The sequence below is a fragment of the Orcinus orca genome, chromosome 16 (genome assembly GCF_937001465.1).
Source record: "Orcinus orca chromosome 16, mOrcOrc1.1, whole genome shotgun sequence".
NCBI classification, from domain to species: Eukaryota; Metazoa; Chordata; class Mammalia; order Artiodactyla; family Delphinidae; genus Orcinus; species Orcinus orca.
Genome location: NC_064574.1, coordinates 43,140,559 through 43,164,329, shown reverse-complemented (window position 1 = coordinate 43,164,329; position 23,771 = coordinate 43,140,559). Strand labels below are relative to the sequence as shown.

The window sequence follows — 23,771 nt, the reverse complement described above, 5'->3', positions numbered from 1 at the left end:
TCAGTGAACTCCAGTCGCACTGAGGCTGTGGCCTGCCCGGGACAGAGCTCGCCCAGCCGTCACCAGTTTGCTTGGGCTTCAATGGAAGAGGAAGAAACAGATCATTCCTCATGTTCTTATTAATAAATTTTGCTTGACTTTTCTCCCTAGGAAGGTCAGACATATGTTGGTAGAGAAGATGCTTCAACAGAACAAGATATTGGTGAGGATCATTGTCCATTTCCTCTTCGCAATGATTTTTTTTTTTTTTTTGGCTGTGTTGGGCCTTCGTTGCTGTGTGCGGGCTTCCTCTAGTTGCGGCGAGCGGGGGCTACTTTTTGTTGTGGTGCGCGGGCTCAGTAGTTGTGGCTTGCGGGCTCTAGAGTGCAGCCTCAGTAATTGTGGCGCACGGGCTTAGTTGCTCTGCGACATGTGGGGTCTTCCAGGCCCAGGGCTCTTACCCGTGTCCCCTGCATTGGCAGGCGGAGTCTTAACAACTGCACCACCAGGGAAGTCCTCCAATGACTTTTTAAAAATCATTTAATAAATTTCTTTGGAATGACTGACATTGAAGTAATTATAAAAAAGAAAACGTTTCAAATACAATGTTGATCAGTATGTGTATTTCTGTAATTTTGAACTCAGGTCAAATGACTAACACAGAACAGTTAGTTAGTGAATAAAATGGGACTGTGAATCCTTTCCCCCATCCTGCATGCCTTCTATCCTCAGTCACGCCTTTCAAGGGTGCTGTTAGTTAAATCACTTTACTCTTGTCACAGTGGAAATATGCTAACAGGTACAGATAAAAGATATAAGACCCTTTGATGGGAAATCCTTCCCAGTCGACACTTACTTGTGCAAGGATGAGGACAGAAAGTAGGACACACACGTACACAGCATCCACACACACAGACTTCTGGCTTTCCCCAAAGTCTTTGTGAGGTGCCCAGGTGAGGTCTTGCCAGGCTTTATACTGTAGCATAACTTAGGGAATGCATGTGGCGGTGGTAGAGTGCGTGTGCATGTGTGCATGTGTGTGTGGCAAGGTGGGGATTGGCAGGGGAAGAATTATATCTTCTCAGCTGGTTTTAGAATTGCTGGCGATGAGCTTGCTTTCATGCCAAGTGTAAGCTATTAATCAAGCCAAAGCTCCCATTTCCTATGTGTATTTACTATTTATAGTGAATCTGGGAGAGCCGGAAACCAGTTCCTGGAAGTCCTTGGATTCAGCTGATTTTGGGTGAAACTAGGTGTCAGGCCTCTTCCTCTCACCATTAAACTATCAATACATGTGACCTTTGGGTTTGTTATAAATGCGGTAAGGGCTAAGAACACATGTTTCCTGTGAACAGAAAAGTCCAGTAGTGCAGTTCTGAGGAGAGTAGTGGGAGCCGTTGGCTTGTGCTTCCGAGAAGCTGGCCAAGAACTGGGCCTGAAATCACGTAGGTTTGTGTGACAGGCATTCATGTCCATGCCTGGCCACTCATCACACACGAGCAGCTCAGGGTGGTCGGATGGAAGTCGGTAGCCCTGAGCAGCCACGTGCTCTGAGAGATCTGTGGAGGTCAGGTTCTCTCAGAATCGGCACAGGCTGTGGCTGGGTCATCTCAGGACTTCTGCAGACTTCCTCGGGCCTCCTAAGATCCATGCCCTGTCGTGTTCACCTTTTACCTTTGGTACGTGCTCCTGGAATGCAGTGTCGGTAAGTGTGGAGGTCACAGGAAATCCTTGAACCATGGGGCCCTTTTTGTCTCTTCCATTTTACTGTGACCTTTGGGTAACTGGAGGAGGAAGGTTATTTAGACTGAAGCAGGAGTGACTCAGTGGTATTCAGTTAAGACAAGTTACTCAACTGTTTTCTCCCCGAAGATGAAATAAAGGAACGTGCCAGAACTTACTCCCTTATACAGGGGATGTCCAGACCCACCGAGTAGCACTCAGGGGATGGGTCTGTCAGTTGATGCCAGGAACTGCTGAAGTTCAGTTTTCTCACTACACATAAATGTTCACCTCACAGTTTTGTATGGAAAAGAAAGAATATGAGAAAATAAATGAAGGTTGGGAATCATTGCACTAGATACCAAAGGAAATCTTTTCTTCCTCTGTTTTCCCATCTTAGTTCTTCACGGCCTCGACTTGGAGAGTGAGCATTGCATCTTTGAAAACGTCGGGGGGACGGTGACACTGATTCCCCTGAGCGGGTCCCAGTGCTCTGTGAACGGTGTTCAGATCATGGAGGCCACGCATCTCAATCAAGGTATTGGCTTTTGGTTCTGAGTTCTTTGTATGTGTTGTTTCTAGAAAACAGGTTGGTTAGGTAATGGGGGAACACGTGCATCTTAGAATTAATTACACTTTAGGTGTAAGAAGGATGAAGACTGTTTGCTTCATTAGGCTGTTTTCTCTTTTGCTGGAGAACTTCTTTTTCTTTTTTTAATTAATTAATTAATTTTTTATTTTTGGCTGCATTGGGTCTCTGTTGCTGTGCGCGGGCTTCTCTCTAGTTGCGGCGAGCGGGGGCTACTCTTCGTTGCAATGCGCGGGCTTCTTATTGCGGTGGCTTCTCTTGTTAACGGAGCACGGGCTCTAGGTGCACGGGCTTCAGTGGTTGTGGCTGGCGGGCTCTAGAGCGCAGGCTCAGTAGTTGTGGTGCACGAGCTTAGTTGCTCTGTGGCATGTGGGATCTTCCTGGACCAGGGCTCAAACTGTTGACCCCTGCATTGGCAGGCGGCTTCTTCTTTTTTTTTTTTTTTTTTTTTTCGGTACGCGGGCCTCTCACTGTTGTGGCCTCTCGCGTTGCGGAGCATGGGCTCCGGACGCACAGGCTCAGCGGCCATGGCTCACGGGCCTAGGCGCTCCGCGGCATGCGGGATCTTCCTGGACCGGGGCACAAACCCGTGTCCCCTGCATCGGCAGGTGGACTCTCAACCACTGCGCCACGAGGGAAGCCCCGGCAGGTGGATTCTTAACTACTGCACCACCAGGGAAGCCCTGGAGAACTTCTTTATAAAATGCCTGTTGTCTTGTTGAATTAAACATCTATATATTGACTTAAAAGTTGCTGCTGTTACGGAAATAAGACTTTAAAGGAATTTGTGAAGTTCAAAATGTGCTCTTCAAACGCAAAACCTTAACACAGTAGCTTCTTTTAATAATTTTATTACTTTGTTTACATTCTTTTTATGAATAGTTATAGTTATACATACAGGATCTGGTATCATGTCTTTTTTTCTTTTGAAATAATTTCAGTATTATGGAATATTTGCAAGAACTTAAAACAATTTATTTATTTATTTATGGCTGTATTGGGTCTTTGTTGATGCCGGCGTGGGCTTTCTCTACTCTTCGTCGTGGTGTGTGGGCTTCTCATTGCGGTGGCTTCTCTTGTTGTGGACCACGGGCCTTAGAGTGCATGGGCTCCAGTAGTTGTGGCACGCAGGCCCAGTAGTTGTGGCTTGTGGGTTCTAGAGCATGGGTTCAGTAGTTGTGGCGCATGGGCTTAGTTGCTCCATGGCATGTGGGATCTACCTGGACCAGGGCTCGAACCCGTGTCCCTTGCATTGGCAGGCAGATTCTTAACCACTGAGCCATGGGAAGCCCAAGAACTTCTTTTTTTCTTTTTTCTTTTTTTTATACAGCAGGTTCTTACTAGTCATCTATTTTATACATATTAGTATATATATTGTCAATCCCAATCTCCCAGTTCATCCCACCACCACCACCCTCCCCCCTACTTTCCCCCCTTGGTGTCCATACGTTTGTTCTCTACACCTGTGTCTCTATTTCTCCCTTGCAAACCAGTTCATCTGTACCATTTTTCTAGATTCCACATATATGCGTTAGTATATTGTATTTGTTTTTCTCTTTCTGACTTACTTCACTCTGTATGACAGTCTCTAGGTGTATCCACGTGTCTACAAATGACCCAATTTTGTTCCTTTTTATGGCTGAGTAATATTCCATAGTATATAGGTACCACATCTTCTTTATCCATTCATCTGTTGATGGACATTTAGGTTGCTTCCATGACCTGGCTATTGTAAATAGTGCTGCAATGAACATTGGGGGCATGTGTTTTTTTTTTTTTTTAATATCTTTATTGGAGTATAATTGCTTTACATTGTTGTGTTAGTTTCTGCTGTACAAAAAACAAAGTGAATCAGCTATATGCATACATATATCCTCATATACCCTGCCTCTTGCGTCTCCCTCCTACCCTCCCTGTCCCACCCCTCTAGGTCGTCACAAAGCATTGAGCTGATCTCCCTGTGCTATGTGGCTGCTTCCCACTAGCTATCTGTTTTACCTTTGGTAGTGTATATATGTCTATGCCACTTTGTCACTTTATCCCAGCTTACCTTTCCCCCTCCCCATATCCTCAAGTCCATTCTCTAGTAGGTCTATGTCTTTATTGCTGTCTTGCCTCTAGTTTCTTCATAACCATTTTTTTTTTTGTAGACTCCATATATATGTGTTAGCATATGGTATTTGTTTTTCTCTTTCTGACTTACTTTACTCTGTATGACAGACTCTAAGTCCATCCACCTCACTACAAATTACTCAGTTTCATTTCATTTTATGGCTGAGTAATATTCCATTGTATATATGTGCCACATCTTCTTTATCCATTCATCTGTCGATGGACACTTAGGTTGCTTCCATGTCCTGGCTATTGTAAATAGAGCTGCAATACGCATTGTGGTTCATGTCTCTTTTTGTATTGTGGTCTTCTCAGAGTATATGCCCAGTAGTGGGATTGCTGGGTCATATGGTAGTTCTCTTTTTAGTTTTCTAAGGAACCTCCATAGTGTTCTCCATAGTGGTTGTATCAATTTACATTCCCAGCAACAGTGCAAGAGGGTTCCCTTTTCTCCACACCCTCTCCAGCATTTGTTGTTTGTAGATTTTTTGATGATGGCCATTCTGACTGGTATGAGGTGATACCTCATTGTAGTTTTGATTTGCATTTGTCTAACGATTAGTGATGTTGAGCAGCTTTTCATGTGCCTCTTGGCCATCTGTATGTCTTCTTTCGAGAAATGTCTATTTAGGTCTTCTGCCCATTTTTTGATTGGGTTGTTTGTTTTTTTAATATTGAGCTTTGTGAGCTGTTTATATATTTTGGAGATGAATCCTTTGTCCATTGATTCGTTTGCAAATATTTTCTCCTATTCTGAGGGTTGCCTTTTCATCTTGTTTATGGTTTCCTTTGCTGTGCAAAAGCTTTTAAGTTTCATTAGGTCCTATTTGTTTATTTTTGTTTTCATTCCTCTAGGAGGTGCGTCAGAAAACATCTTGCTGCGATTTATGTCAAAGAATGTGCTTCCTATGTTTTCCTGTAAGAGTTTTATGGTGTCTGGTCTTACATTTAGGTCTTTAATCCATTTTGAGTTTATTTTTGTGTGTGGTGTTAGAGAGTGTTCTAATTTCATTCTTTTTTTTTTTTTGTGGTACGCGGGCCTCTCACTGTTGTTACCTCTCCCGTTGCGGAGCACAGGCTCCGGACGCTCAGGCTCAGCGGCCGTGGCTCAAGGGCCCAGCCGCTCCGCAGCATGTGGGATCCTCCCGGACCGGGGCACGAACCTGCATCCCCTGCATCAGCAGGCAGACTCTCAACCACTGAGCCACCAGGGAAGCCCAATTTCATTCTTTTACATGTAGCTGTCCAGTTTTCCCAGTGCCACTTATTGAAGAGGCTGTCTTTTCTCCATTGTATATCCTTGCCTCCTTTGTCATAGATTAGTTCACCATATGTGTGTGGGCTTATCTTCGGGCTTTCCCTCCTGTTCCATTGATCTATATTTCTGTTTTTGTGTCAGTACCATATTGTCTTGATTACTGTAGCTTTGTAGTATAGTCTCAAGTCAGGGAGTCTGATCCTCCAGCTCTGTTTTTTTCCCTCAAAATTGCTTTGGCTATTCGGGGTCTTTTGTGTCTCTGTACAAATTTTAAGACTTTTTGTTGTGGTTCCATAAAAAATGCCATTGGTAATTTGATAGAGATTGCATTGAATCTGTAGATTGCTTTGGGTAGTATAGTCATTTTCACAGTATTGATTCTTCCAATCCAAGAGCATGGTATATCTCTCCATCTGTTTGTGTCATCTTTGATTTCTTTCATCAGTGTCTTATAGTTTTCTGAGTACAGGTCTTTTACCTCCTTAGGTAGGTTTATTCCTAGGTATTTTATTCTTTTTGTTGCAGTGGTGAATGGGATTTTTCCCTAATTTCTCTTTCTTATCTTTCGTTGTTAGTGTATAGGAATACAAGAGATTTCTGTGCATTTTGTATCCTGCAACTTTACCAAATTTATTGATTAGCTCTAGTAGTTTTCTGGTGATATCTTTAGGATACTCTATGTATAGTATCACGTCATCTGCAAACAGTGACAGTCTTACTTCTTCCTTTCTAATATGTTTTCCTTTTATTTCTTTTACTTCTCTGATTGCCGTGGCTAGGACTTCCAAAACTGTGTTGAATAAGAGTGGCGAGAGTTGAACATCCCTGTGTTGTTCCTGATCTTAGAGGAAATGCTTTCAGTTTTTCACCACTGAGAATGATGTTTGCTGTGGGTTTGTCATATATGGCCTTTATTATGTTGAGGTAGGTTCCCTCTGTGCCCACTTTTTGGAGAGTTTTTATCATAAATGGGTGTCAAATTTTGTCAAAAGCTTTCCTGCATCTATTGAGATGATCATATGTCTCTTATTCTTCAGTTAGTTAATATGGTGTATCTCACTGATTGATTTGCATATATTGAAGAATCCTTGCATTGCTGGGAAAAATACCACTTGATCATGGTGTATGATCCTTTTAATGTATTGCTGTATTCTGTTTGCTAGTATTTTGTTGAGGATTTTTGCATCTGTATTCATCACTGATATTGGTCTGTTATTTTGTTTTTTTGTAGTATCTTTGTCTGGTTTTGGTATCGGGGTGATGTTGGCCTGCCTTGTAGAATACGTTTGGGAGTGCTCCTTCCTCTGCAGTTTTTTGGAAGAGTTTGAGAAGGATGGGTGTTAGCTCTTCTCTAATTGTTTGATAGAATGGACCTGTGAAGCCATCTGGTCCTGGACTTTTGTTTGTTGGAAGATTTTTAATCACAGTTTCAGTTTCATTATTTGTGATTGGTCTGTTCATATTTTCTATTTCTTCCTGGTTCCATCTTGGAAGGTTGTACCTTCCTAAGAATTTGTCCATTTCTTCCAGGTTGTCCATTTTATTGGAATAGAGTTGCTTGTAGTAGCCTCTTATGATGCTTTGTATTTCTTCAGTGTCCGTTGTAACTTCTCCTTTCTTATTTCTACTTTTATTAATTTGAGTCCTCTCCCTCTTTTTCTTGAGTCTGGCTAATGGTTTATCAATTTTGTTTATCTTCTCAAAGAACCAGCTTTTAGTTTTATTGATCTTTGCTGTTGTTTTGTTTCTGTTTCATTTATTTCTGCCCTGATCTTTATGATTTGTTTCCTTCTACTAATTGTGGGTTTTGTTTGTTCTTCTCCAGTGCCTTTAGGTGTAAAGTTAGTTGTTTATTTGAGATTTTTCTTGTTTCTTGAGGTAGGATTGTATTACTATACAATTCCATCTTAAAACTGTTTCTCGGGCTTCCCTGGTGGCGCAGTGGTTGAGAGTCCACCTGCCGATGCAGGGGACACGGGTTCGTGCCCCGGTCTGGGAAGATCCCACATGCCGTGGAGCGGCTAGGCCCGTGTGCCATGGCCACTGAGCCTGCACGTCTGGAGCCTGTGCTCCACAATGGGAGAGGCCACAACAGTGAGAGGCCCGCGTACCGCAAAAAAAAAAAAAAAAAAAAATGCAAATTGCCAAGCCGCATCCTTGACCCGCCAAATCAGAAAATCTGGGGGTGGGCCCAGCAATCTAGTTTTGGGTTTTTTTTTAATAAAATAAATCCTGCAGGTGATTCTGATGCACCTGTATCAGAACATGTCAGTATGAGGACCAAGGCTAACCACTAATTCTTGCCCCAAACTTTGGCGCAGGAGACAACCATTTGTCAGTTTCTAAACCCCTTTCATCTCCTGTTTGAATCATTACATCTGGTTTTCATGATCTCTCACTCCTTTTTAAATTTCATTTTTAGCTCGACATCCCCATAGGGTGACTTTACAGTGTGTCTTGGTGTGGATATCTTGGAGTTTACCTGTTTGGTGTTAATGGGCTTCTTGAATCTGTACGTTTCTATCTTTCTCCAGATTTGAGAAGTTCTTAGCCATTATTTGTTTAAAAATTGTTTTTCTGCACTATACTCGTTCATCTCTCTTTCTGGGACTCTGGTTACATGAATGTTTAATATTATAGTATTGTCCCACAGATCCCTGAGGCTCTAATTACTTATTTTTACCTTTCTGTAAACTTTTTTCCTCTTCGCTTTTCAGATGAGATCATTTCAACTGATCTGTTGTTTTCTTTTCTCTGTCATCTCCATTCTGCTATTGAGCCCATCCAATGAGTTTTTAAATTTTTGATTACTGTGTTTTTCAGTTGTAATATTTGATTCTTTTTTGTATACTTTATTTCTGTGTTGAAACTTCTTATTTTTCAAGAGTGTTCACCCATGTTTGACCTCTTTTTTGTTTTTGTTTTTTTTTAGGGCCCATCATTTTTATTTCTAAGTCATCTGATATAGAAAACTAAAAGTTTTTTATTATGGAAAATTTCAAACACATACAAAATACAGAATATTATAATTAACCTCCATGTGCCCATCACCCAATTTCAATAATTATTAACATTTTTTGCTTATTTTTTTTCATCTAGGCATTCTCCCCTGATCCTACCCTACCCCCTCACACACATTTTTCAGGGCATCCTATAGGATAAATTGTTTGAACAATTTTATAATAGCTGATTCAAAGTCTTTATCAAATAAGTACAACATCTCTGTGATCTCAGCATTAACATCTGTTGTTTGTGTTTTGCTATGCAAGTTGAGATTTTTTTTCCAGTTCTTTATATGCTGAGTAATATTGAATTGCATTTTGGACATATCTATATTATATTGTAAGACTCAGGGTCTTGTTTCAGTTCCATGGGAAATGTTGATTTTTGCCTCTTTGTTTTAGCAGGCAGTTGACCTGGTCGGATTTAGACCATAAGTGAGAATCAGTCTGTGGGTCGTGATTCCAGTTCCAAGGCCCATTCAGTTTTCCAAGCCTTTGTGGTGCTATTCCAGTCTGTCCTATGTGTGTGCCATCCACCGGCCAGCCTGGGAGCTGAGACGTGTTCTGGCTCTTGGTTTAACTCTGAAAGTCTCCGTGTGCTGCTGGGGGTCAGCTCCATGTGTGCACCGTTGGGGGTGGCCCAGGAATTCATACACAATTCCATGAGGTTGCCTTCCTGAACTTCTCCCTCTACACCATCTCTCAAGTACTTTCTGTTTCCTTGGGTCTTTCCTTTTCTGCCCTCCAGCTAGACGTCTTTATACTTTATTTATAAAGTATATAAATATATATAGCTTTATTTATACCACTCTTTCATGTTCTTCCTGTGCTTGTGCCCATGTCCGGGCCGAGCAGTGAGAGGACAGAGGGGAGAACAATAAAACAACTGGTATCTGCCCTACCCTCCTGGGTCCACAGCTCCTGGGATTGGAGAGAGACTTTCCCCTGCCTCCCAGATTTAGGCATCTGTGGGCCCCCTGCTGCCGCCACTATTGCTGCTAGGGGACCCTCTCCCTCCTCCTGGAACCAAAACTAGAAGCTTCTCCTGGAGTTCTCTTTCACACTAATGTCAACTTTTGGGTTTCTTCCCAGATGAAGCCGGGGACACTGGAGGGAAACAATGGTAAATTCATCATTGGTCAGTGGTGCTTTAGGTCCTGGTCTCTTTCAATCCACCCGCTTCTGTTTGTTTTCAGACCCCTCAAGTAGCTGCTGCACATGTTCTGTCCAGGCTCTCAGGTGTAGCTGCATTCAGAGGGAGAGGCAGGTGGACGATGCTGTCCCATCTCGGGCAGAACCAAAACTTCTCCCAGAGCGTGGCTTCAGACTGATGAGAAAGGAGAGATTTACCCAAAGCCGAGTTCCAAAATGAATGAATGTATTTGTCATAATGGTCCATGGAAAAAAGTGACTTAGATACAGAATTATCTAAAGGCTGGAAAGTGGGTGAGGTGGGGGGCAGGAGCAGCAGGAGACCAAGTAGCATTGGCTGCTGAATCTTGGCAGGTTTGTCCGGCTCCCAGATCCCAGACTGGTGGCGTGGATGTTCTGTGGGATGTGCTCACCCTTCAGCAGATTAGTCATGTGGTTGCAGAGGTGAAGGACAGCACAGTGTTTTTATAGCCTGGGGAGGCTTGGGGGTGGTCGGTAAAGAGAAGGAGTTGATGAAGGTAGGAGACTCTTGGTGCTTAGGGAGAGGGGAGCAAGGGAGGCATTTTGGAGGGAAGGATGGGATGTGGACAGCCTGTGGGAGGCAAGGCTGAATAGTTGAGATTGTTACTAACGGAATGAGTAGTATTGTTAGTAACAAAGAATATGAGCTACTAGGTACCAACGGAAAGAGAGTTACAGTCAGCCCTCCATATGTGTGCCTCCACATCCCAGTGAATTCAACCAACTGCAGGTTGAAAATATTCAGGGAAAAATTTCCAGAGAGTTCCAGAAAGCAAAACTTGAATTTGCCGTGCTCTAGCATTTACATTGTATTTGCAGCTATTTACATAGCATTTACATTATATTAGGTATTATAAGTAAGGAGGATTGTGTAGGTTATGTGCAAATACTAGGCCATTTTATACAAGGGACTTGAGCATCCCTCGATTTTGGTCTTCCTGTGGGCGTCCTGGAACCATCCCCCATGAGGGATGACTGTGCTAATAGTTTGACCAGTTAGTGTAATGCCTTCTATTCAGTACCTTAAAATTTAACATTTCATTGTCTGCTGTCTGGAATCATCCTGTAATTATCTCTTGTACTCAATCCATTGTCTTTCGGAAGGATGAGAGCTGCTCCGTATACTCTTTTTGTATCTCCCCTGAGGCTTTAAGAAGAAAAAATTGAGCTCACCCTACACCCACACCCACCCCCCCCCACACACACCCCTAAAAATTTCTTTGGGGGGATGGGACTGGAGCATCTTGAAATTTTATAGAGCTCCACACTTAGCCCATGCACACAGTTGGGCAAATGATTCTTGTTGATTATTTGGCTGGAAATCTCAATAACAAAGATTGAAAATCAATTTTCTTTCTTCTCTGGCGTCCCAGAATCTAATTGGGCAATCTTTACTTTGCCAGAAGTAAACAAGGGTTTAAGTGGTTTATCTGAAGCAGGATATTGCAAGTCCACATTTGAATTACAAACATTGAAAAGGAGAGGACAGGGCCTAGGTGGCTTTTTGGTAAGGTGTCACGTGCACTTACATCCTTCACAAATATTAACAGGCCATCTGATGGCATGCTTTATACCTGCTACCTTTGATGCCGAGTGCCTGTCACTCACCTGAGCCTGCTGTCAGCCCCAAGCCACGTGACCTGTTTGAATCCGTTAGTATTCGTGTGAAATTTTCATACCCACCACAAGCGCGTGTCAGATCTTAAATCCCCATCTCGCTGCCCAAAGCCATTTTGAGATAGAGAAAAATTACTACAGTTCAAGTGTCTTAAAAGCCAATGTCACAAGGGTCCAAGGCCCTAGAACATATTACATAATCTGTTCTTAAGTATTGGCATATGTTAGTGGAAATTAGACTCTATCAGGGCCCCCAGATGGTGCCACTATCATAACTTATTTTAGTATAAATATCTTTAAGGCCTTTTATACGACTTGAAATGATCATACACAAAGCAAGTTTCTTTTTGCTTGAACTAGGAAGCGAAATAAGAGCTTCACCCATTCTGCCTCACCCAACTTCTCATGCGATACCATTCCAGAACATTTTTCTGGACAGAGCTTTGCTTCTCTGACTGTTGTATCTAAAATGAAAACCTCTCTTTCACTGAGCATGGTTTAGCAATGCGTTATATATCCTGTCTGTGTGTGTGTGTGTGTGTGTGGTGGGGCGTAGAGGAGGGCCTTTCTAACGTATGATTAAGTTCAGAATGTGGAGCCCTGAAGCAGAATTTCTAAAGGCCTCCTGGTTTTTGGCCTGTAAGCTCGTATTACATTGCACCATACCCTTTTGGGAATACAGTTGTTTTATATGTTCATATTAATGGTAACTCAGAATGAAATAATTCAAACATCATCACCTCAGAAATATTCATATGACAGTATTTAATTTAAAACAGTTGATTTTTGTTTTTGTTTATGTATATGTATATACATATGTATATGTATATATACATATGTTTATGTATATGTATATGCATATGTATGTATGTCTGTCTCTATATTTTGAGGTATATAGTTCATCTATAAACTTTTTTTTAATTACCATCAGGATTAATTAGCAATTCTTAATCCTCCAACGTTCTAGATTTCTTCATTTTGATCATTTAACAGAATATACTTGATAAGAACCAGGCGTTCTTTCAAAAGTATACTTGCCAACATCAGGAGAACATCTTAAACAAAATATGCTTTATCTCAGCACCATATCTTCTCATCACAGAGCACCAAATTATCAAAAACTATGCATATATATATATATATAATAGAGAGTAAAGTCGGTGGGAAAGTGGGTAGGTTGGTAGATGGACAGATGGATTGAGAGATCTCCTGGGCGTTTCTTCTGGAGCTTCAGCTCCATATTTCTATCTGCAAAAGGCATCTCAAATCCATTATGTGTAAAACCAAACTCAAGATTTCTCCCCCAACCTGATTTTGGTCCTTTTCCAGTGTTCTCAATCAGTGTGAACAGGTCCCCATCCAACTAGTTACAGCAAAGCCCAGGAGCATCTTCTTCACCTCCCCGGTCCCCCTATCTGGCCCATCATGAGTCCTGGTGAGCTTATCTCCCAAGTATCTTCTGGATCTGTTTGTTGACCTCTTACCCCTCCCTTCCAGTTCTGAGCCGCCATCATGTTTGACCTGGACCACTGCAGTAATCTCTTCCCTTGTTTATCTACATTTCCTCTCGCCCTCTGGTACATTCTTCAAACAGTAGAAAAAATGATCTTCCTGAAACTCACATCTGATTGTGTGATGCTGCTGTTGCGCAAAGCCCTTCAGGGTCTTGCTGTTGCCCCTACGTGAAATACAAGATGCTTTACTGTATCCCGAGCAACTCTACATGCTCCGTCCTCCCCTCTCTCTCCAGCTTCACCTTGTGCAGCGCTCCCCCTGGTTTCCTCTGCCGTGTCTCCCATCACTCATCATCATTATCACTTCTTCCTGTCACAGTCTGTTGGATTTGCCCCCCCCCCCCCGCCCCGCAAGAGCTTGTCTTAAGCACCACCTCCTTCACGGCATCGTTCCCTAACCTCCCCTGCAGCCAGCCCCCTTCTCGCGTGCTCGTGACCCGGGGGCAGGGTATCTCTCCTTCAGTTGCAGCTTTGCGTTTGTTTGTTTGGTTAGTGACCTCTTCCTCCTGCTTGTTCACAAGTTCCCTAAGGACAAGGTGTGTGTCCCACTCGTTCACCTCTGCATCCCCACCCCCAGTTCTTATCATAGCGCGGTAAGTGTTCATTCAGTATCTGTTGAGTGAATGGACACACAGCAGCAGCATGTGAAAAAGAAAAAATGAAGCACATCTTTTAAGCCAGTAGGTTTGTCCATAAAGGAATACGATAGAGGAAAGAGAAGGCACCAGCCTTAACAGAGCCCCGTTTATGTGCCAGGTGCTTTATACACATTATTTGGACGGAAAGAAGGAATGGTCATGGGTAGTTTTGTTTTCTTTCATAACTCCTCGAAAGGATTTTTATGTGTATTTCATGCCAATACATGGGTGGCAAGATTTTTTTCAGTGATTTAACATGATATGAAATATGTCTCTGAAGTACTATCCTATTTTTCCACTAACATATTTTAGCAATTTTCAACTTGTGTGCCTGGGCATTTTATTAACAGAAAAAAAAAAAAAGAATTGGATTAGGTATAATTAACACCTCAAATGAGATTGCCTTGTTAATCTCTAATGTCATTTTAAGAGCGTTAAATACACATATATCCTGGACATGGCTACTTAACTTCTGACTTTTGTGTGGCACACAGCTTTGAGTCCTAGTCGTAAAAGGCATGTGGGAAACACCTTTCTTCATTGTGGTAATGGTGCCTTTCCATAATTGGGAAATATACGAATGCAATTTTATATGAGGGGGATAAGCAGACTGTAGGTGGATAATATCCGCTGCTGCCCTTCTGAGTCTCCCAAAAACGTGTGCTGCTTCTCACGTTGACTCCATTTCTGCTAAAAAACGACAGCCACCAGAACCAACCCTTCGGTTGCTCGCTGTGGTTACGATCTAAACCCGTTAGGTTCTAACCGTATTGAATTTGAAGCTCCTTTGAGAATCCGTGACAGTATGTCACATAGGCAGGTGGATGTGCGGGTCTGAAGCTCCAGAGTGGCCATGTGGGGTATTGCTATTACCTGCAGGGTCCAGGTGGAGCTGGTACCCAACTAGAGGTCACGTGCCCTGTCCAGAGGAGGCAGCCAACAGTAGCCCAGTGACAGCACAGATCTACTGATACCACATCTTCTAATTTTTGAAAGGAAGCCAGAAACTCAGACTTTTATTTGAAAACTACAGATTTTTAACCGTTGACAGTGAAGGATTTTGTTTTTTACATCTGTGCGGGACACACAAAACACATCCATGAGCTGATTTTTTTCTCTGACCTTCGTTGCAGATTCTTTATCCTGGCTGCTAGTTCTTCACGGTCTCTCTCTCCCTCATCTGTCCAATACGGGTTCCTGCTGCTGTTTCTCGTCCCCTGCATCTTGGCTGGACCTGACTCTCTCCTTTCTCCAAGCCCGGGAGGTCCATCTCCTGTCTCAGGCTCAGCCCCTCCCCTCGTCACCCTCACAGGGAGCATCTCTCTCGTCCTGTGAGACCCAGCTTAGGTCCTTGGTGTCACCTCCTGCACCCTGCACTCATCACTTTGATCCATCGTGGTTGACTTCTAGATGAATGTCTTATCTTCACAAATAAGTTGCATTCTTTTTCAGGACAAAGATTGAACATGGGGTTTGGGGGTGGGGGGTGGTTTGTTTTGAGGCTTGGTTGACTCTCAGGTGCGAATGGGACCAGAAAAGATAGCAAATCTCCTAAATGCCTCCAGTGACAGGGAGCTCACTGCCTTCTGTGACATCCATGCCAATTTGGGACAGCTCCTATCTTAGAACGCATCTGTTTGCTTCATCAAGCTGAAATTTACCTCCCCACCTAATGATGTTGTTACCCTTGGGCATTTACACTGAATTCTTCTGCCCCTTGTACAATCATTTTCTGAACAAGCAGGACCCTAGTCAGTCCAAAGGAGCTGTTCTTGTGTGTCCAATGTAGCCGTCTAAACAGGGTTTTCTCAAGAAGCCGTGTTTTTACGTGACATAGTCACTGCATATGCGCATTTTCTTTCCTGTCGAATTCTGAGGGAGTTTTTAGTAACAGTGACCCTATTACTAAAAACCTACTGCTCTGACAGTTTCACCGTGTTTTCATTTGAATGCACTGTCCTTTGAGGTTTCTACTTCTATCGGCATTAATAAACATTTCCTAAATTGGTGACCATATGCTTTGCTTGATATTCTCACATCTCTTTGGTTACCTGATTTCTGTTTTTCTTTTCAACAATCAAAAGTCAAATTATCTGTATACTGAGTTTTAAATCTCTTACGATATTGTCATGCTTAGATCCCTCACTTCTGCCCTGGGTAACGTGAGAATTGTGACACTCGGCTCTAAAAATAGAAGCATTTGAAGATTTAGAATTGGCTTCTGTAAGCAGACTTTTGCGACGAAAGCCTCCCCTTACTCTGTTGTTGTGTAGGACACTGGAAATCACATCTCAGCTGCAGGATTCCATGTTAGAATGTCACCAGCTAACCAGGTTGCTCAGTGTAAGCTCATTGCTGTTTCTGTGTGTTCTTAGGTGCCGTGATACTCCTGGGAAGAACCAATATGTTCCGCTTTAACCATCCGAAGGAGGCCGCCAGGCTCAGGGAGAAGAGGAAGGTGAGCAGTGTGGAATCTCCTGTAGCTCACTCCGCTCTGGGAGGGGCTGGGGTCGGGGAAGAGGGGGTCTCCGCTCTGGTTCCAGCAGTTTAACTTTCTGGAGCACGAACCAGCCCATAGCCTGGATTGATTCTAGAGGGTTTGTTTCCCAGCGCATGGCTCCCTGGTGAAATAGGCTAGCAAGTGAGATCCAGAGCAGGAGGAGAGACACTGCGTCTCGACCCTCCTGTTGAGCGCTGCATCCCCTGAAAGGAGATGGGCGTCATTTCACATTAAGTGGAGAGTACCTTCCACTAAAGAGCATCTGTTTTAAGAGTTAACCCCATATCAGAATCACTTTCATCCAAAAGTTGGCTCACTTTTTATTTTCATTCACAGTAAATTGGATTTTTGATGAGGGTGTGAAGCAGAGAGGGGGCGAACTTAGGACGATGGGAAGAGGCTTCAGCTTGGATGGGGATGACTAGAGGGCCCTTGAAGTGCTGGATGAGGGAGGTGGGCAGAGGACCAGAAAGAGACAGGAAGAAATGGAAGGGAGAGAAACCTGTCTAGGACACCGTGTTGACCGTAGACTGAGGAAGGGAATTAAGTCACAGCTGAGTTTTCTGTGAGCCAGGCGCTGTGCAGAACCTCCACATGTACCAGTTTATGTGCACAGAGGCTGTTATTACACCCACATCACAGATGATCGAGATGAGAAACTGAGGCTGGCCCGTCCCGTGGCCAGCGAGCGGGGAGCCGGGGCTGCAGCCCCACATCTCAGCCTGCTTTTGCTGGGGCTGCCCAGAGTTGCCAGTGCCTTAAATGCGGAATGACGAGAAAGCCGCAAACCCCAGCCTTCTCCAGGGCTGCCGGTTCCAGCCTGTGAAGCCTATTGTCTGTTCCAGCCCAGAGTCGCCCTGGAGGGCCCTTTTCAGGACAGAGTTGCAGGGAAGAGAGGGAAGGAAACAGGTTTTAACTTAGTTATAATCACGACACAGGATGAGGGGAAGGAGGGCTGGCAGTGCGGGGCAGCTGACGTGGGGCCTTGGAGGCCCCTGGAAGGAGTTTGACTGTTTTCTAACCATTTGAGGTCTTTAAGCAGTAGAGGAATGTGAAGATAAATTTACTACAAATGTTAGGAAACTTTCCATGGAAGCCAAACAGGTTAGGCTGTTGCTCTTTTGGTCTCCCTCCACCTCTCCCTCTCCCTCTTTGTCACTCAGCAAGTGTGAGTACTGCTCCTGCCAGGGGACAGGGTTGACACCGATGCCGTGACCCCTTCCCTCCACTTGAACGCAGCAGCCAGGTCAAGGAGATCCACAGGGCTGTGCAGTTCCCGCCCGAGCGCACTGCGGCCCTGCTGGCCTTAGCGTGGGGCTTGGGCTCCAGACGGATCCCTGGCCTGACCCCTGACGTGCGTCCTCAGAGAGACCAGTTGTGTGCAGGCTGATGGGGGGCGTGAGCCCCTCGTTGCCTCTCCCCAGTGGAGCGTGGGGAGCACAGAGCGCGGCCTTCCCTTGCTGCCGAGGTAACCGCTCTGCCCTGTGTCTGCTCTTAGAGTGGCCTTCTGTCCTCCCTCAGCTTGTCCATGACCGACCTGTCCAAGTCCTGCGAGAACCTCTCTGCCGTCATGCTGTACAACCCAGGGTGAGTGGACTGCGGCGTTGCCTCCCCTGGGGTTTTCACTGTTGTGGTGTTTGTCGTGTCGACCCCATTAAAGTCATTAATTAAAAAAAAAAGTCAGTTAAAGAAAATAAAACTTCTGCAGTCAGGCCTCCTTATCACATCAGCCGTAGTCATTTTCCACGTTCCTTTACAGCCCTTGCTGTGTATGGACATCCTTTAATTTAGTTATAATCACGGCACAGGATGAGGGGAGGGAGGGCTGGTGGCGGGGGGCAGCTGACGTGGGGCCTTGGAGGCCCCTGGAAGGAGTTTTCTAACCATTTGAGGTCTTTAAGCAGTAGAGGAACGTGAAGATAAATTTACTACAAATATTAGGATGTGTGTCACCTGGAGAACATAGCATAGAAGTGTGAGACCATTTAGGAAGCTACTTCCTTATTCCCGGTGGGAGGTACCAGTGGCTTGGGTCTGGGTGGTCACCATAGTGATGGAGCATCGTGGAATGAAGGGCGGTTCCCAGGCTCCGGGTTTAAACAGTTGGGCAGGTGATGCACCTGCTCCTGAGGTGCGGGAGGCAGGGATGAGCAGCCTGGGCTGGCGGTGGGGTGAGGGTTCAGTCAGTGTATCTTTCCTATTAGGTTGGAAGTTTTTCGAGGTCAGAGGCTTATCTTACTAATTTCTGTATTCTAGAGTGTCATTCACATAAGCTGCTTGACGAATGTTTAGCAGACAGATTAAGAATGAAATTTTAGTAAGACACCTGTGCCCTTTGCGGGCAAAAGGATTTTCACTAGTTGCTCTGGGCATTGGTGTTCTAAATGGTGGGAAATGACACATTATGCAAAGGAATGTGTTTCTGTGCACGAGTCAGTTTCCAAATGGCACTGCAGTTGGTTGAATAACCTCGAATTCATGTTCGGGGTCCTCAGGCAAAAGGTGGGAAGAGGGCCTCGTGACAAAGTGAAGACTTAGGCCAAGGCTGTCAGGGAATTCAATGAGAAACACTCTGCGGTCGGCTGAAGAGAGGGTGCTGGATGGGTTGGATGCTGTGTCCTGTTCATCTGGCTTCGGTTAGCAGACACATTTCGTATCTGCCACCCTTGCACTACTCATTTGTACAAATTCAAATTCAAATGACTTAATACTTCATCATACCTTCATTCCCCCGACTCCAGGCCCCGCCCCCAACTTGCCACCTGCTCTAGAGAATGATTACCCATGAATTAAAACAGAATTGGAGAGAAGTTGCTGCCTCTGATTTATGGGAAGCAGACACCTTGTAAAGTTCTGTGCTCCAGCGACTCGGCCAAACAAAGCGGGATTAAAGCCAAGCTGGGCTGTTTTTACCTTTTTTGATGTTACAGGTGTAACTATGCTTGGCCTAAATTAAGCGCCACGCGATAAACGGGAAGAATGTTGAAAGAAGTATGTTCACTGCTTGGACACTAGCTGAATAGTTGTTACTTAAATCTAATAAGGCGCCTGCACACAGAGTGTGTTAGTTTCTCAAGATGGAAACTTAGGGCCGAGATGCTTCAATAGGACAACGCGCATTTATTGAGAGCGAGGGGAGACCATAAGTGTCAGGTGCCGTGTTCTCTCTGCCTAAGAAAATGGACACATGGGTGTGAACGCACTTAGCGTGAAGTCATGGAAGTTATATGATTCAGGATTAGTAGCCTGTGACCTGGGAGGGCCAATGGGAAGGGAATGGTGCAAATTGACGTGCTTGGAAGGGATTCTCTTCCGGTGGCCATGCCTTGTAATGTGTTGGGTGATGTAGAAAACCAGAGACTTTCAGAAAGAATCTTTCTTGATGTTGAGATCACCTCCAGCCAGCATCATGGGATCTGTGCCATAAGCCTAAATAACGGGAACCCACTTGTCCTCCACGCTTATGGAGACCAGGCATTGTCCCCTGTGTAACATCATCCCCAGTTCTCCCCCTCTTCTGTGGACTCTCATTGCCGTAGCGGTGCGCAGCCTGTGGTAAATAGCCGGGGCCCATGGCAAGGGGTGGGTGGTGTGGCGGGTATAGCAGGGCTGTGAGGAGCCTTAAGTAGTAACCCTCCTAAGTCCCTGGTCCAGCACTTTCTTCTCCATAGTTGAGGATATAAAGATGTTAGAAGGCTATAAAGATGCCTTATCTCAGAGAACAAAGTGGATAGAACACTAACCAGAGATTCAGCCCTGGATGCCCGCCAGGTAGGGACCCCAAATCACTCCCTTCTGTTCTACTTGAGAATTCTGTTCAAGATTCACAAAAAAAAACTGGATTCTGTGCTGGGCCCTGAGATGTTTGCAGGAAGAGGTTTTCCCCTGGAGAGATGTTCTGGGAAGGAACATTTTATGAGCAAACAAGGTGAGTGCTGGCCACAGCCATGCTGAGCTTAGGAAGTGATAAGAGGATTCCGCAGGTTGGGGCCTGACTGGGGGGCGCTCTGAAAGCCATGCCTGGGCGTGAGCAGGTTGCTTTGATAAACAGATGTCTGTTCTTTGAGGAACTGCACTTTGGGGTTTGGGAGGATGGAGCAGGAGAGATGGCAGCTCAGGTTCTGCTGGCACAGTCACAGCACCTGTGTACATGTAACGTTTTTGTAAGTTCTGGTTAGTGTGTTTAGAATTTATGATTATGAATAAAATGTATGGCCCAAAATACAACAGAGAATTATTTTCTCTATACTCATAAGCATTTGCTAACTCATTTCTTCACTTTTTTTTTTAAATTGTGCTAAGATACACTTAACATGAAATTTCCCATCTTAACCATTTTTAGGCGTACAGTAGTGTTAAGTGCGTTCACATCGTTGCAGCTAACCTCCAGAACTTTTTTCCTATAAAACTGAAACTCTGTACCCATTAAGCAGTAACATCCCAACCCCCCTCCCCCTCACCCCTGGCAACCGCCATCCTATTTTCTGTCTCTGAATTTGACTGCTCTGGGTACCTCATATAAGTGGATTCATACATTATTTATCTTTTTGTGACTGGCTTTTTTTTTTTTGTTTTTTTTTTTTGTGGTACGCGGGCCTCTCGCTGTTGTGGCCTCTCCCGTTGCGGAGCACAGGCTCCGGACGCGCAGGCTCAGCGGCCATGGCTCACGGGCCTAGCCGCTCCGCGGCATGTGGGATCTTCCCGGACCTGCACACGAACCCGTGTCCCCTGCATCGGCAGGCGGACTCTCAACCACTGCGCCACCAGGAAAGCCCGTGACTAGCTTTTGTCACTTAGCATAATGCCTTCAGAGTTCATCCATGTTGTAGCAAGTATCAGAGTTTCTTCCTTTTTAAAGTTGCATAACATCCCATTGCATGTATATATCACATCTTATGTATCCATTCATCCTTCGATGAACACATGGGCTGCTTCCACCTTCTGGCAGTTGTGAATAATGCTGCTCTGAACACGGGTGCACAAATATCTGTTTTGAGCCCCTGCTTTCAGTTCCTTTGGGTATATACCCAGAAGTGGGATTGTTGGATCATACGCTAATTACGTTTTTAATTTTTTTGAGAAACTGCCACACTGTTTTCTGTCTTAGGTGCAGCCCTGTTACATTCCTACTAACAGCGCCCAAGGGTTCCAGTTCCTCCACATCCTCACCAATATGTGTTATTTTCTGGTTTTTTTCTTGTTAGTTTTTTCTTTTGTTTTGTTTTGTTTTTGATAGTGGCCGCCCTAATGGGTGTGACGCGGTACCTCACTGTGGTTTTTCTTCACTCTTTGTTTTCTTTCCATTTTCTTAAGAATTTCCAATCTGGAAAGTAGCGTTTGGAAATACAGAAAGATGGAAGATCTGAAATTCAGCTCCCCCAGTAAGTTTAGTAAATAACTGGTGAGTGTCAGTCTGACAAGGATCCATTTCCTGGTGACCTCCCTCGAGCCCTGCCAAGTTCAGTTCACCCAGCCCGTTTGCCTGTATCTCAAAGCCCAGTCCATGGGGTAGGGCTTCAGGAGGTGTTTCTAGCCAAGGAAGATGTGATCATATTTGCCTCGAGAGGGAACAGTGAGGGCACGGAGGGAGCTGTGAGAGGGACCTGGAGGTGAGGCCTGAACTGAGGCAGCAGTGGGAGGAAGCTAGAGGCAGGGGTGGGCTGCACAGGCGCCCAGGGCAGGAAGGAAGTGATGAGGCCCGAATGGATGTGGGAGGGAAAGAAGGAAAAGCTGGTAACATCCATTTTCTGGCTTAAATAATTGGTTCGGTGTCGCATGCTCTCCAGCTGAAATACAGATACGGGAGGAGGGCCAGCTTGTCGAGAGGCAGGGAGAATACTGAGCACAGCCTTGAGAAACTGGACCCCGGGCTGCGAACTTCCTCCTGGGAGTGACTGCACAGGAGCACAGGGTCGGCCGCCGGGCGCCCCGTGGGGAGCGTGGGGGCCTCTGCAGCCTGTCGCAGGCGCAGCGTGAACGCGGGGCCCCCGTTGACAAGCCCTCCTGCTCGTTCTGCATCCACTCAGCTGCGGGGTGAGGGCCCTTGTTTGGCCAGCCTGTGCTGGGGCTCAGTTCCCTTGGAGCGTGCTCTAGTGTACAGGGAAGACTGGGGAAGCCTGGCGGAAAGCAGGGAGCCGGGAGCCTTGTCGTTGCTTGTGACGCTTGGACTCCTCTGGGTTGAATCTGAGTGAGGGCAGCTGTGCCGCTCCACCCAGGCCCCTGGCCGCGGCGCCCCGCTCCTCACCGTAGGGGGTCTGTGTCCACCTATTCGGTGATGGGTCTCACAGGCTTCAGCAGGTGGCCTGTCCCTGGTGACAGTGCAGAGTTTGGGGTCCCTTACCCCGTATTTACCTCTCTTAGGACCAGTTTGGGATCAGTGTTCTCCTGCTTTTAAACCTTTCTCCCTCTTAGGCGAACTGGCTTTTGGCCTTCTTAATGATTCCCTGACGCTAAGTATTGGCTTAATAAATGTTAGCTGCCCCCCAGCACCGCCCCCTCCCCTGCCCCAAGCCTTCTCTCTTCTTCTTTGTTTCTCTCTCTTTTTTTTTTTTTTGTGGTACGCGGGCCTCTCACTGCTGTGGCCCCTCCCGCTGCGGAGCACAGGCTCCGGACGCGCAGGCTCAGCGGCCATGGCTCACGGGCCCAGCCGCTCCGCGGCATGTGGGATCCTCCCGGACCGGGGCCCGAACCCACGTCCCCTGCATCGGCAGGCGGACTCTCAACCACTGCGCCACCAGGGAAGCCCAAATCTGCAGCTTTTTTTTTTTTTTTTGCGGTACGCGGGCATCTCGCTGTTGTGGCCTCTCCCGCTGCGGACGCGCCGGCTCAGCGGCCATGGCTCACGGGCCCAGCCGCTCCGCGGCATGTGGGATCCTCCCGGACCGGGGCACGAACCCGCGTCCCCTGCATCGGCAGGCGGACTCTCAGCCACCGCGCCCCCGGGGAAGCCCTGGGCCTTTGTGAGGCTCTCACGCGCACAGAGGTGCTTCATGCACGTTTCGTGGCTTTCTTGACTGTTGTGCGTTCACATCTCTTGGCTTCCTTGGTATCCTATAGACCTGAGTATGCTTTTTTGCAGCGGATTTAAAGTTTATGCTACTTAGTACTCAGTTCCTTTTAGAACAAAGCTCTCTGAAAGAATTACATCAGGTTTGCAAATGACTGTATCCAGTAAGATCCAACTTATCTTCAGAGCAGTCATTTTCAACAGGCAACCTAGTAATTGTCCCAAAAAACCCATGCTCTGAATCATAGTAAGATTTGGACTTTTTAAAAGTGAAGTCTTTGCTACCCAGGAACATTTTATGAGCCCAACTGGGCATGTCATGTTGGATGTATCGTTTCTAAGGTAGTTTAGGAACTCACTGCCGGCCCACATCGTAGGCTTTCTGGAAACCAGGATTTGTAGGCACACATGCGTGGTACTTAGTGCCAGAGAATTTTTGGAGGAGGCGAAGCAGCCTGGTGACTTCCTTTGAGAGTCAGCTCCGCTTTGAGAAGCGCCCAGCCAAGATCTTTGCCAGGAAACTGTTTCACTGCAGGGGAAACGTCCAAGCCCACTCCTCAGGCATCCTCTGTCTTGCTCTGAGGCTGCAAACAGGCAGCTAACTCGGCAGAAAGCGGGAGCTTTCACAGCTTTTTGAAAGTGCTCTGAGCAAAATTATATA

At 45.5% G+C, this 23,771-nt stretch overlaps 1 protein-coding gene across 4 annotated transcripts in view; it reads left to right on the top strand.

Moving 5' to 3' along the window:
- Positions 1-23,771, top strand: part of KIF16B (kinesin family member 16B) — a 276,855-nt gene that overhangs the window by 132,677 nt on the left and 120,407 nt on the right. For all 4 annotated transcript variants that reach the window (XM_033429440.2, XM_049699212.1, XM_012533190.3 and 1 more), the window contains exons 14-17: positions 151-202; positions 2,102-2,239; positions 15,980-16,062; positions 17,603-17,691. In XM_033429440.2, coding sequence (XP_033285331.1) covers positions 151-202; positions 2,102-2,239; positions 15,980-16,062; positions 17,603-17,691 — 362 coding nt within the window. The remainder of the gene's footprint in view (positions 1-150; positions 203-2,101; positions 2,240-15,979; positions 16,063-17,602; positions 17,692-23,771) is intronic.